General features: G+C 48.0%; 1 protein-coding gene across 1 annotated transcript in view; it reads left to right on the forward strand.

Moving 5' to 3' along the window:
* Positions 1 to 14,495, forward strand: part of VANGL1 (VANGL planar cell polarity protein 1) — a 39,150-nt gene that overhangs the window by 12,367 nt on the left and 12,288 nt on the right. Inside the window, exon 4 of the mRNA XM_056848695.1 lies at positions 12,491 to 12,624. Coding sequence (XP_056704673.1) covers positions 12,491 to 12,624 — 134 coding nt within the window. The remainder of the gene's footprint in view (positions 1 to 12,490; positions 12,625 to 14,495) is intronic.

The following is a 14,495-nucleotide window of genomic DNA, read 5'->3' on the forward strand; positions in this document are numbered from 1 at the left end:
ATTTACTGGTATGGGTATTGGCTTATTTCAGTTTTCCCGGAAAAAATCGGGCCCAATAAACCCGAAATTTTCCGATTTTGTTTTTTTGCACAGCCCTAGTGATGTAAGCTGCTTTGGATCCCCCTGTGGGAGGAAGGTGATGGGTATAAATGAAGAAAATAAATGTCCAACGGCATACCAGAGCTCAGATCCTGACAAGAGCTGCTCAGGTGGAAAGAGGCTGGTTGTGTTTGAGTGACTTAGGAAGGGATTGAGTTGGAGCATCTGAGCCACTTTTACATTTAGGCCGAGGCTCGCTTGTGTGCACCTGAACATGGGCAGCACATTATATAATGCAGGCACACTGACTGGTGATCTAGGACTGGCTGTGGCCTCCAGCGGAGAGGGCCCCGGTGGGCTACCGTGCTTGTCTCCTTGCCCAAAGTCTACGAAGCTGTTTGCAGAGCTCCCAAAGGCCGTCATTTTGAAATCCCTCCTCCTGTCACCCATGAAAAGAGTCAATCTCTTCCTCCTCTGCTGGACATCCCTCACCTCAACCAGCGTGTGGTGTAGTTGTTAAGAACAGTGGTTTGGAGTGGTGGGGTCTGATCTGGAGAACCGGGTTCGATTCCCTACTCCTCCACATGAGCGGCAGATGCTAATCTGGTGAACTGGGATTTGTTTCCCTGCTCCTACCCACGAAGCCAGCTGGGTGACCTTGGGCTAGTCACAGTCTCTCAGCCTCACCTACCTCACAGGGTGTCAGTTGAGAGGGGAAGGGAAGGCGACTGTGAGCCGGTTAGAGTCTCCCTTAAGTGGTAGAGAAAGTCAGCATATAAAAACCAACTCTTTCTTCTTCTTCTACTCTCTAGCAATGTCAGTCTAGGTGCTTCCAGAAAATGATGGGTTGGGGAAAGGCATGGTAATTGCTGGTCAGCAAATGGGCATGGCACAGAAGGCCTGAACCCGGGAAAAGCTCCGCGAAGGGCAGAGTTGGCCTTTTCTGCCTGTAAGGGAAAAAAAAAGAACGGGGAACAAAGGTTTGAGGTTGGTCTCTTGGCCATTGTTGCAAATTGACAGATTTTCTAGTTGAGCTGCGCTTTGACCCAGCCATGTTATGAAAGCCTAGGAGAGCCATTCATTTTGCTCCGTAGCCTGCCCTATCCTTGTGTACTCAGGTGTGTGCTCAGGTAGCAGAACGATAACAAGACACAGGAGAAATGGGTCAGCCAACCAGGGAAGGGTGTCATTCATATTTGCAATTTAACTTACGGTTTTGTCGGAAGGTCCTTCAAGCATTGAAGAGGTGGGATAAAAATATTCCAAATTAGCAATGAACCAAAATAACGGTAGAGATTAAAGGAAACCCTAGACTGAAGATGAAGGTGGAGTGAAGATTGGTGGGGAGGAGCATTAAGAATTTGAGATATGCCGATGATACTACATTACTGGCAGGAAATAGCGAAGGCTTGAAACGACTACTGCTGAAAGTTAAAGGAGAAAGTGCCAAAGCAGGACTATGGCTGAACATCAAGAAGACGAAAGTAACAAGAAGACAAAAGTAACTCAATTTTAAAGTTGATACTGACAATGAGGAAATTGAACATGTTCAAGACTTTCTATTCCTTGCCTCCATCATCAACCAAAAAGGAGACTGCAGCCAAGAAATCAGAAGGAGACTGAGACTGGGAAGGGCAGCCATGAAGGAGCTAGAAAAAATTCTGAAGTGTAAGGATGTGTCACTGGCCACCAAGATTAGATTAATTCATGCTCTCCTGGCAACCCTATTATGAAGATATAATGTAAGGGGAGAGAACAATGTAAACGGCTTTGGGTCCTGATTAGGGAGAAAGGTGGGGTATAAATGAAGTGAAACAAAATTAATATTTTTAAATACTTGGCCACTCTTCGTTGACTGGCAAACAGCGAATCCTAGTTCATAGGTAACAGACCAAACCAATTTTTTTTTTTGTTGTTTCATCCAGTTTGGTCATCTCACCACAAAGTGCGGTTTTTCCAGAACCATCAGAGGGACACAGCACAAAATCTAACGTTGCATATATGACCATACAGGCAAGGCGAGCACATGCAGAATAATACACTTTCGGTCCCCTTTAGCGATGGTTTACAAGTGGATTTGGCTGTTTCACACAGTAAAAACCAGCCGCAGCGTGAAAGCTTATGCGATTCTGTAAAAAGTTACGTGCATTGATGGCGCTGGAGAACTTTGACCCCAAAATTGGCCCAGTGGCCCTTACCAGTAGCATTTCATCTCCCTCAACTATTATATGGAAGTTCTGTCTGGATTCTAGACATCAAGGAGTATATCGATCTCCCATTGTGTCAATTTCTGCGGCGTATTACAACTTGAGCACCGAGATGTATAGCTGGAGCTAGCCTAAGATTAGAGTTAGACCAAGGTGCCATTGAAGCCAAAGCATGGCTGCAGGCCTTTAAACATCGCCTAAAAATTATATTTGCGACGGTGAAGGACGGCCTTATCTATGAACCAAAACAAGATCACTTCAGCACCTGTTGGATGCAAGAAATTGACAAAATAATTACAATTTTTTGGTTTGTCTAAGGATACCCTACTAAATATGGGGAAAAGGAAATCTATATGAACTATTAAGAGATGCATAAAAGAATTAGACCACCATAGTTCCACAATGCATGCCCGGAGAGTATGTTCAACTCAATTCTTTGGCATTCCTCCCCCTTTGCTAACACCAGTGTGGTGTAGTGGTTAAGAGTGGTGGTTTGGAGCGGTGGACTCTGATCTGGAGAAAAGGGTTTGATTCCCCACTCCTCCACATGAGCGGCAGAGGCTAAGCTGGTGAACTGGATATGTTTCCCCACTCCTACACATGAAGCCTGCTGGGCGACCTTGGGCTAGTCACAGCTCTGTTAGAGCGTTCTCAGCCCCACCTACCTCACAGGGTGTCTGTTGGGGAAGGGGATTGTAAGCCGGTTTGAGTCTCCCTTAAGTGATAGAGAAAGTTGGCATATAAAAACCAACTCTTCTTCTTCTTCCACTACTTTTGCAACCTGGCAGTCCCTTCCGAAGAGCCTTTATGCTCGCCCGTTTAAACGCTGCATCCTCAGCAGTATTAAATGGCAGATATGGAAATCTACCATAAAGACAATTGACACATTATCTCATAAGATGATGGAATGCCCCCTCTTTTAACACCACCGAGATAAATGGTTCACCCCCGTATTGGCGAGAATGCCTGCCCCCAAAACAAGAGACAAAAAATAGTCCCCTTTTTGCTGAGAGATAGAGATCCATATTTAACACCGGCCGTGGCCAAATATCTCTCCATCGTATCGTCCTCTCAGAAGTAACTGCTCAGGACCTATGGGTCACAGGAGCAAAGAAGGAAAGGGAAAAGTAGCATTTCATGCGCATGAGGACACTGCCTTCCGAACGCCTTAACGCTTCACAAACGCCACGGTTTATGATGGGGAGCGCCCAGCGTTTTTCCCTTTGTCGTTGGCTTCCACTCTTCGGCCTCTCATAATGAGTCAATACGGTCGTACCTGATTCACAAACAGTGTAACTTAGCGACCAGCGCTGCAGCGACTTTGGCATAGCTTGTTGTCGGTTTTGAAGGCTGTTAAACTGGGACGAGAGCTTTTGAAAAGAATAGGGGCCCTCCTCTCCCAAGCAAACACTTGGGACATACCTCTTTCCATTAAGGGTTCTAAAACAAGAAACATGGTAGGAGCATGTGTTGATAGCTTCTCTGTTGTGTATGTCAAGGAGAGAGTTGGCAAATTTCACATAGGCCAAACTCTTCTCTTCCAGTCATAAAGCCGCTGTCAATAGGGTTGCCAGCCTCCAGGTACTGCTGTATTCCGTATGGGAAAATACCGAAATAATAAACAAAATTACAAGTAAACCTTATTTCCTTTTTACCGCATGTTGTATATACTTCATACAAACTCACAATCATTGGACTTCTCACATACATATACATACAGATCTACAAATCTGAATATATAGGCATAATTTGCCCTTGCAGTTTTTTTCAAGTCTGGCATAATTGCCAATTTTTCTATGAGCATTACTTGCTCTCACAATCTATGCTGTGCCGTGTGCCATGCCAACTTCATTTCCCAGGATTGGGTAAAGTTTCAATAATCTTTATCAAGGCATCAACTGAAATTGAGGCAACAGCCTTCCCTTGCCGGTCGCTTTTCAGTCGTGACCGGCAAGGGAAGGCTGTATGTATATGTAAGTGAGAAGTCTAATAATTGTGAGTTTGTATGAAGTAGATACAACAAATAGTAAAAAGGAAATAAGGTTTATTTGTTATTTTGTTTATTTCGGTATTTTTCCATACGGAATACAGCAATAACTATATACCGATTTTCACTGGTTACCAAACCTCCAGGTACTAGCTGGAGATCTCCTGCTATTACAACTGATCTCCAGCTGATAGAGTTCAGTTCCCCTGGAGATAGGCTTGCCAAGCCCCGTAGCTCCACCGGCGGGAGGGCCGTGGCTGCTGCGCGCGATTATCCGGAAGCAACGCGGACGCTCTGGAGATCTCGGCCAAAACTCTATGGTTTCCATAGAGCGTCCTGGCATAGATTGCCAGAGTGTCCGTTTGTGCATGCAGTGCGGGATTTTACCTGCCACCACCGGGCACTTGGCAACCCTACCTGGAGAAAATGGCCACTTTGGCAAATGGACTCTATAGTATTGAAGTCCCTCCCCTCCCCATACCCCTCCCCAAAAACCTCCCCCTGGTGGCAAAAAGGGACCTGGCAACCCTAGTATGTTGCCGCAAAATAAAATAGGAGTTTGGTGGCTCCTGGAAGACTAACAAGATTTTATTCCAGCATAGGTTTTTGTGGCTGACAGTCTGCATCGTCAGATTCACTCTGGGAATTGGAAGTAGCACCTGTGGCTTCGTTGCCTGTTGTAGGTGCTGAAGTGCTCCCCCCATTATTGTAGAGTCCAATGAGATCAATGAGGGCAGGAGGTTGGTTTGAGCTTACGGCTTGCTTCATTGGCCAAGGAGTCATAACCGGGTGAGCCAGGATCCAGACAAACAGCTCCGCGACCCTGTCACCCCGAAGCAGGGCACATGCAAGAGGTTTTATAGACATTTGACATTCCAATGCAACAATGATACATTTTCTTAACATCCAGTGTTAGCTTGTCAACGCAACGTCATTAGTTTCTACAGCGCGTGCGCGAGCCTCGCTACATTAATGAATGGAGCCTATCTTGAGCAGTTCAGAGCGTTCCCTTGCAGGGCGAAGGGAAAGTATCAAAAAGGAGGAATAATTGGGAGGGAGGCTGCGGGAGCGATCCCTTATGCGAGAGGAAAGTTTCCAGCCTTTGGAAAGTGTGTGCCTACGTGCTTGGTGCTTCAGTGGTTCTGTTTGTAAGCAGCTTATGCGTGTAGCTTGCGTGTATGTCTGAAGCAGGTATGATTACTCAGGCACAACGGTGCTCACTTGCATTCTGTAGCTGCTGCGAGCGTATGGAAGGAATCTCCAGTGTATGAGCAATTGTGAAGGCAATTGAACTGTGTAAGGGGAGCCCAAGAAGTTCCCCCGGCCCAGGGCAGTGGGAAAGGTGTAGCAGGATTTTACAGAATGGTGGTTGCAACATTGGCCTTTCATGCAGGGACGTTTTGTCTGCATTTTCCAGATGCTGTTTTAGCCAGAACCTGGAAAACAAGGGCATAACATGCGGGGAGAGCAAAGCGACCTCTGACTGGCGGAAAAGGCATGCATAAACAAAGGGAAGCCCCGAAGCAGTCGGCGGGGGTGACCCAGGGAAACGTCCCTGCATAAAAGGCCTCAAGCAGTCTATAAGAGCCAGTGTGGTATAGTGGTTAAGAGCGGTGGTTTGGAGTGGTGGAGAACCGGGTTTGATCCCCACTCCTCCACAGGAGCGGCGGAGGCTGATCTGGTGAACTGGATTTGTTTCCCCACTCCTACACATGAAGCCAGCTGGGTGACCTTGGACTAGTCACACTCACTCAGCCCCACCTACCTCACAGGGTGTCTGTTGTGGGGAGGGGGAAGGCAAGGCGATTGTCAGCTGGTTTGATTCTGCCTTAAGTGGTAGAGGAAGTCGGCATATAAAAACCAACTCTTCTTCTTCGTCGTCTTCTATAAACAGGGCCCTTGGAGGTCACTGGGACTTCAGTGTGGCTGCTTCGTCTCTCAGCATGTCTAGTCAGGACTATTCTTTCATTCTCTGCTGCCCTCAAGAAATGGGAAAAATCTTTTCTGCAACTGCAGCAGGGTGTTTTTTTTTTTGCCAGGTTGTGTTTTGAGCAACCACCAGAAATCCGGCTGGGCAAACTTAGCTGTGTATCTCTGCCTCCAAGAGCATGAATCTGCTGCTTGGAACGAATCCCCACGCCCTCGCTAAGACCATCGCCTAGAAGTTATTTTGACGTCCCAATAGAAAATCCAAACGCTGCCCTTTTCTTTCTCTGTCCCTCCCGTCCCACAGTGATGATAAACTCCCCCTCTCTCCGAATTTAACAGGAGATCCTTTTCTTTAGCAGCACCCAAAATCTGTCCCCCTGAAGAAGTCGCCTGGCTCTGATTTTGGGTAGGGCCGGCTGTGGAAAATAAGACTTGTCTGGTATGCAAGCTGGAGCTATTTTTAGGGGAGGATTTTTTGTGTGCGTGTCCAGGGAAAGCAGGATAAAAGACGCGGCCTACCTCAGAAGTAATTCCAGCTCAGAAAAGGACTGGTAATTCTATGGAACCAGTAATAAACACATGAACAAATGAAGATGCCTTCTACTGAATCAGACCCTTGAGGGTCCATCAAAGTCAGTATTGTCTGCTCAGACTGGCAGCAGCTCTCCAGGGTCTCAGGCAGAGGTCTTTCACATCACCTACCTGCCTGGTCCCTTTAACTGGAGGTGCTGGGGATTGAACCCGGGACCTTCTGCATGCCAGGCAGATGCTCTAACACTGAGCCACAGCCCTACTCCATGGCTCTCCAGGGTCTCAGGCAGAGGTCTTTCACATCACCTGCTCGCCTAGACCTTTTAATTGGAGATGCGGGGATTGAACCCAGGACCTTGCATGCCAAGCGGATGCTCTACCACTCAGCCACGGCCCTCTCCCCAATGTAATGCTTAAAGCCAGAACAGGAGTGGGGCATCTTGCCATAGAGTGGGCCCTACAAAGGCCACCATTTCCCGCAGGGGGAACCGATCTCTGTAGTCTGGAGATCAGTTGTAATTCTGGGGGATCTCCAGGTCCCACCTGGAGGTTGGCAGCCCCTAGTCTGGAGCAAACATGGTGTCTGGCGGCCTGTCCATTCTGTCCGAAGCCCCAAACTTTTTGAGCCCACGGGCACATTTGGGATTTTGAGAAGGAGGGGGTGAGGGCCACCCCGCAAATGTCTTCCACAGGAGGTGGGGCCAAGTGGAATCCCTCCGTTCTCACACCACCTGGGAAGAAGGAAAGCCTACAAAGTGTGACGGGACCATACACTGACTAAGAAGAACAAGAGTTGGTTTTTATATGCCGACTTTCTCTGCCACTGAAGGGAGAATCAGACCAGCTTACGATCACCTTCCCTTCCCACAACAGACACCCTGTGGGGTAGGTGGGGCAGAGAGAGCTCCAAGAGAGCTGTGACTAGCCCAAGGTCACCCAGCTGGCTTCATGTGGAGGAGCGGGGAAACCAACCCAGTTCACCAGATTTAGAGTCCGCCGCTCATGTGGAGGGGCGGGTGAATCAAACCCGGTTCTCCAGATTGGAGTCCACCGCTCCAAACCACCGCTCTTCACCACTACACCACGCTGGTTCTTAGGGAGCTGGTGAGCTCCCCTTCACTGGCAGCCTTTAAGCAGTGACTGGACAAACACTTGTCGGGATGCTCTAGGCTAATCCTTCATTAAGCAGGGGGTTGGACTAGATGGCCTCTATGGCCCCTTCCAACTCTATAATTCTCTGAGGACAGGCGATAATAAGCCTTGCCTTACAATGGCCAGCGTGGTGGAGTGGTTAAGAGTGGTGGCTTGGAGCGGTGGACTCTGATCTGGAGAACCGGGTTCGATTCTCCATTCCTCCACATTAGTAGTGGAGTCTAATCTGGTGAACTGGATTTGTATCCCTGCTCCTACACATGAAGCCAGCTGGGTGACATTAAGCTAGTCTCAGATCTCTCAGCCCCTCCTACCTCGCGTGGTGTCTGTTGTGGGGAGGGGAAGGGAAGGTGATTGCAAACCGGTTTGATTCTTCCTTAAGTGGTACAGAAAGTCGGCATATAAAAACCAACTCTTCCTCCTCCTCCTCCTCCTCCTCCTCCTCCTGAAAAGCTCAGCGGGCGCTAAGGGAAGTACTCGCGAGTTCCATATTGCCCATGGGGAATTTTGACTTAAACTCTTTTCCCTGCTGATGGGGTTTGCATTCGCAGCTTTCAAAAATTCAGCCGTCCACAGCTTGCTGGGATTTTGTTTTTTGGATTTTTTTTGCAGAGCAATAAATCAAACCCATCCTCTGCTCTTCCTTGACAGTGTTTACTTGTACTAATGACAGCCCGGGTGGGTAGGGCAGGGTGTGTCGGTGCGCTAATGCTGGGGTTGTTGGTGGTTCCCATCGCTCCGCGGCTCCTGCTCGCCAGCCGGCAAGAGCTGGCTTTGCAAAGGGAAGCTGCTTCCCCTTGATGTGGGCAGGAGCGTTTTTTTAGCAACGCCGCCCCGGGGAGATGTCTCAGGCATGTGCTCATTCCGCCAAATCGCTATGACCTTCCTGGCTCTCTTGTTGTCTGGGGGATCAAGGCCTGTTCTCTCTTGCTCGGTTTCAGCTGTCTCCACTGAAGGAACAAATGTAAAGATGGGGGGGGGGGAGTTGCTAGAAAGGGAGGCTGACTTTCCAAGCAGATCAACCACAAATGTGGAGGAGAAGGAGGAGGAGTTGGTTTTTATATGCCAACTTTCTCTACCACTTAAAGGAAGAATCAAACCAGCTTACAATCACCTCCCCTTCCCCTCCCCACAACAAACACCCTGCAAGGTCGGTGGGGCTGAGAGAGCTCTAAGAGAGCTGTGACTAGCCCAAGGTCACCCAGCTGGCTTCACGTGTAAGAGTGGGGAAACAAATCCCGTTCCCCAGATTAGAGTCTGCCGCTCATGTGGAGGAGTAAGGAATCGAACCCGGTTCTCCAGATCAGAGTCCACCGCTCTTCACCACTACACCACGCTGGTTAAATCAGATAGGTGGTATTTGCAAAAAAATTGTTTGAAATTGATGGAGTTTGGAGGGGGCGTTTAGAAAAGGAGGTTGCAACTGTTTAAAAACAAAATTAAGAGTATGGACGCTGAATGCAAATAACCACGAACAAATGGTGTAGCCAAGGCACCCCTGCTGAGCTGGCGCAGCCTGAATTCCCTGGGGCAAAACAGAGGGGAATGGGGTAGGGCTGGCAGCTTCTTGGAAGGATCTGGAGATCACCTGAAATTATCATGGAACTCCAAACTACAGAGGTCAGTACTCCTGGAGAAAATGGCTGCTTTGAAGGGTGCAATTGATGGTATTATACCCTCTGAAGAAGAAGAGTTGGTTTTTATACGCCAACTTTCTCTGCCACTTAAGGAAGAATCAAACTGGCTTACAATCCTCTTCCCCTCCCCACAACAGACACACCCCATGAGGTAGGTGGGGCTGGGAGAGCTCTAAGAGAGCAGTGTCTAGTCCAAGGTCACCCAGCTGGCTTCATGTGGAGGAGTGGGGAAACCAATCCAGTTCACCAGATTAGCCTCCGCCGCTCATGTGGAGGAGTGGGGAATCAAACCCCGTTCTCCAGATCAGAGTCCACCGGTCCAAACCACCGCTCTTGACCACTACACCACGCTGACTCTATTTAGTGACTCTAAAAGCCGGTGTTTCACCTATTTCTACCCATTGCCTGATATCACAATAGCATCTTTGGGGTCTGATCTGTCAATTGGAATACAAGGGACCATGTCAATTGTTTCCAACAATGAGAGCCAGTGTGGTGTAGTGGTTAAGAGCGGTGGTTTGGAGCGGTGGACTCTTATAAGGAGAACTGGGTTTGATTCCCCAATCCTCCGCATGAGCGGCGGAGGCTAATCTGGTGAACTAGGCTGGTTTCCCCATTTCTCCACACGAAGCCAGCTGGGTGACCATGGGCTAGTCACACTCTCTCAGCCCCACCTACCTCCCAGGGTGTCTGTTGTGGGGAGGGGGAGGGAAGGTGATTGTAAGCCGGTTTGAGTCTCCCTTAAGTGGTAGAGAAAGTTGGCGTAGAAAAACCAACTCTTCTTCTTTTTCTTCTTCCAATCGAGTGATGACTTCATTTTTTCATGCATATTTATCGTCAAGAAACTGAGTTCCTCTGTACAGTTTTTTGTTTTGTTTTTTTGATCTCTCATACATTGGTTCAGGCTTTAGACCTACAGCAGAAAGGTTTTCAGTTGGAAAATAGCAAGTGGTGAGCTTTTGCAACTGAGAGACGAATCCAGGTGCCGGGAGCAGGCAGTATCTGCCCTGGCTCCGTTTGAGGTCTCCAAGGCGGAAAAGATTGGTGCGAGGGCTTAGCCTGCAGATAATGTCTGCCCCCTTTATCTCATTCTGACACTCTGGGTCACCAGGCTATTGACGGGGGTTATTTAGTTAATTGACATCACCAGTCAAACGAGTTTTGATTGGTCAAACGAGCTCAGGCCGATTCAGACCCTTGACCATAAAAGTTTAGCATTTTCCGTTGAGCTTTATTCTTGGTGACTTATTCATGATTCCTTGATCCAACTTTGGACCTCTTGATTTTCGTAGAATCATAGAGTTGGAAGGGACCACCAGGGTCATCTAGTCCAACCGCCTGCATAATGCAGGAAATTCACAACTACCTCCCCCCAACACCCCCAGTGACCCCTACTCCATGCCCAGAAGATGCCCAAGGTACCCTCCCTCTCATGATCTAAGGATCATAGAATCAGCCTTGCTGACAGATGGCCATCTAGCCTCTACTTATAAACCTCCAGGGAAGGAGCGCTTACCACCTCCCAAGGAATCCTGTTCCACCGAGGAACCGCTCTGCTAGAAAATTCTTCCTAATGTCTAAACGGAAACTCTTTTGATTTAATTTCAACCTGTTGGTTCTGGTCCGACCTTCTGGGGCAACAGAAAACAACTCGGCACCCTTCTCTACATGACAGCCTTTCAAGTACTTGAAGATGGTTATCATATCCCCTCTCAGTCTTTTGCGCCTGTTTTATGGGTCAGATACTATCTGTCCATGCTGACTCTGGGAAACGGTAGACTTTGAATGCTGGAGGATTTCAGCCGGAATGGTAACATCTGGTAAACTGAACAAACGTTATTACTGTGTGGTTAGTCCTTTCTGCCTAGTCTGGTGGTTTTAATTCCTCACTGCTTGCTGTTCTTCTTAGAAATAGTCTTGCACAACTTTAATAAACCTCTTTCATTATATTTTGTGGTGTTTTGTCTTCAGGTGGCTTCAGTCTAATTCCAGTACCTAGGTCTACCTGGCTACACCTGCCAGGTTAATTGTTTTGTGAAACTCGCACTGCAAGTGGTCTGCCTTGCAGGGGTGACTTTCTTGACTTTAATCCTAGGAAAGTTGGAAGCTTGCCCCTTGGCTTCTGGCTGTTTGGGTAGCGTAAAGGGGCTGGTGGCAGCTACTAAGACTGAGGTATGAGGACTCATAAAGGTAAAGGTAGTCCCCTGTGCTAGCACCGGGTCATTACTGACCCATGGAGTGACATCACATCCAGACGTTTACTAGGCAGACTTTGTTTACGGGATGGTTTGCCACTGACTTCTCCAGTCATCTACACTTGAGTACTTCGGGTACTCATTTTACCGACCTTGGACTGATGGAGGGCTGAGTCAACCTTGAGCCAGCTACCTGAAACCGACTTACGTCGGGTTCGAACTCAGGTCGTGAGCAGAGCTTTTGACTACAGAACTGCAGCTTCCCACTCTGCGCCATGGGACTCAGTCAACCAATTTTATTAATGTTGTAGTCACAGACCTTAACAATATTCAGATTAAAACCATACAAAATATATAACCCACAACACCCAGAATTACATGAATAAAATTTAATTATTGCTGATTTAAACATTATAGTTCCCCTAAAATATTCTTTCTATGGTAACTTCAGAGCCTAATTTTCAACAAATTTCTTCTTTTAAAGCCTAATATAATTTTAAAAAGCCACGCTAAACGTGATCTTAGAATTAACGTCTGCCATTAAAAATCTAACTCGGCCCTCAACTGTATCAAATACAGCTGGGATATGTTGGGTCAATTTAAAACGAATGGAGTCATAAAATGGGCGACGAAACAAAATATGCGGGAGGTCCTCTATTGAACCCGCGGAACAGGGACATGCCTTGGGACCCATACCCCAGGGTTTTGTAATTTGGTGTTTTGGTGACCCACCCAAAAGAATCCCTCGGACTTGGCATTCTCGACATGTATGCGTTTTTTTTGAAGTGTGTTTCTCCTTCTCTCTCTTTCCAGTATCCAACGTGCTGCTGTGGCTGTTTTGGAAAATTACTACAGAGACTTTGCCGTCTACAACCCAACGTTGATCACGGCTTCGAAAGCACGTGCCGCAAAGCACATGGCGGGCCTGAAGGTCTACAATGTCGATGGTAGGTTACAGGCGGGAAAGGGGACCGGAGGTATATTTGTGAATATTGGTAAGACGCTCTTCGGGAAGTGTTGAGGGCTTTCTTAACTCCTCTTCACTGCCTTCTCTTTTAAAGTAAGCCCTCCATTTCCATGCTAAAAAGAGAGCCAGCATGGTGCGGTGGTTAAGAATGGTGGTTTGGAGCGGTGGAGTCTGATCTGGAGAACCGGGTTCGATTCCCCCTCCTCCACATGAGCGGCGGAGGCTAATCTGGTAAACTGGATCTGTTTCCCCGCTCCTACACACGAAGCCAGCTGGGTGACCTTGGGCTAGTCACACTCTCTCAGCCCCACCTCCCTCACAGGGTGCCTGTTGTGGGGAGGGGAAGGGAAGGTGATTGTAAGCCGGTTTGATTCTTCCTTAAGTGGTAGAGAAAGTCGGCATGTAAAAACCAACTCTTCCTCTTCCTCAGCAAAAGTGTCTTGCTGCTAGGTGATTGCCCAGCCCAGCGCACCAGAGAGTAGGAGGCAGGATTGCCAGCTCTGGGTTGGGAAATACCTGGATATTTTTTGGGGGGTGGACCACAAAAAAGGGGGAAACAAAAAAACCCCTCAGCCATAAAAATATAGGGAGCCTCAAAGGTTGAGCTGAAAACTAAAAATCTTGTAAAAATAATTATATTTAATTAGAGTGCACAGTAGATATAATAAAAACACTTGACCTGGATTACAGGCTACATAGAAAACCACCAGTATAAAATGATACAGGGGTGGGTAGGGTTGCCAACCTCCAGGTACTAGCTGGAGATCTCCTGCTATTATGACATCTCCAGCCGATGGAGTTCAATTCACCTGGAGAAAATGGCTGCTTTGGCGATTGGACTCTATGGCATTAAAGTCCCTCCCCTCCCCAAACCCCACCCTCCTCAAGCTCTGCCCCTAAAACCTCCCGCCGGTGGCAAAGAGTGACCTGGCAACCCTAGGGATCAGGGGTGCTGGAACTCCATCCTTGAAGATTGTACACAACGCGCACAGAAAATGCTCCATCCCATCCTTGGCAGTTTCAGTTAAAAAATGGAATTAGGCTAGAGGGTCTGGAGATTGGCAAGAGTTGGGGTACAGCGGCCTGATCTTGCGGGGGTCATACCCGGCGTCGGGCACCTTCCTGTCGCCCGCTTTTCCAGGAGAGGCGTTTCGGGCTGGCCCGTCGCGTCCAGAAAGGCTCTTGTTCCGATGGGGGGTCGTTTGCGGCCCCGCTGTGGTTCCGTTGTCGTCTCACGTCTCTCGGTGTCATTTTCTGTCTTGTCTCCCCCTCCCCTGTTTCTCCGGCCTCCCTTCGTGCTTCTTCTTTTGTCTCCTTGCGGGCTTGCCCCTCCCGTGTCCCAGCTGCCCTTGTGGCCACGCTGAAAATGTACTTTGCAGAGGGTAAGTAGCCTCTTCCGTCTGTGTGCTTCCCCCCACCCATTTTATATGTGCTCACCCTTGTTTTGTGGAGCTCTTCCTTATAAACGTGTTGAATCGCAATTTCTACTCTTGTGAGTTGCCTGGGGTTTATTTGTTTTTTAATTTTTTATAACTCTTTAATTTTAGTTTTTAGAACAACATCAATAAAAATAAAAATGCAACAGCAGTAGGTTAAACATCCTTGTACAGTCTAGATAAGTTCCAATACTTGGTTCCAATATATGTTCTGAAGTTATACATCGGTGCTTTTTACAAAAATCATACAATTTCATAGAATCATAGAGTTGGAAGGGACCACCAGGGTCATCTAGTCCAACCCCCTGCACAATGCAGGAAATTCACAACTGCCTTCCCCCCCCCCACACCCCAGTGACCCCAACTCCATGCCCAGAAGATGGCCAAGATGCCCTCCCTCTCATCATCTGCCTAA

This window comes from Euleptes europaea, chromosome 4, assembly GCF_029931775.1.
Source record: "Euleptes europaea isolate rEulEur1 chromosome 4, rEulEur1.hap1, whole genome shotgun sequence".
Taxonomy (NCBI): Eukaryota; Metazoa; Chordata; class Lepidosauria; order Squamata; family Sphaerodactylidae; genus Euleptes; species Euleptes europaea.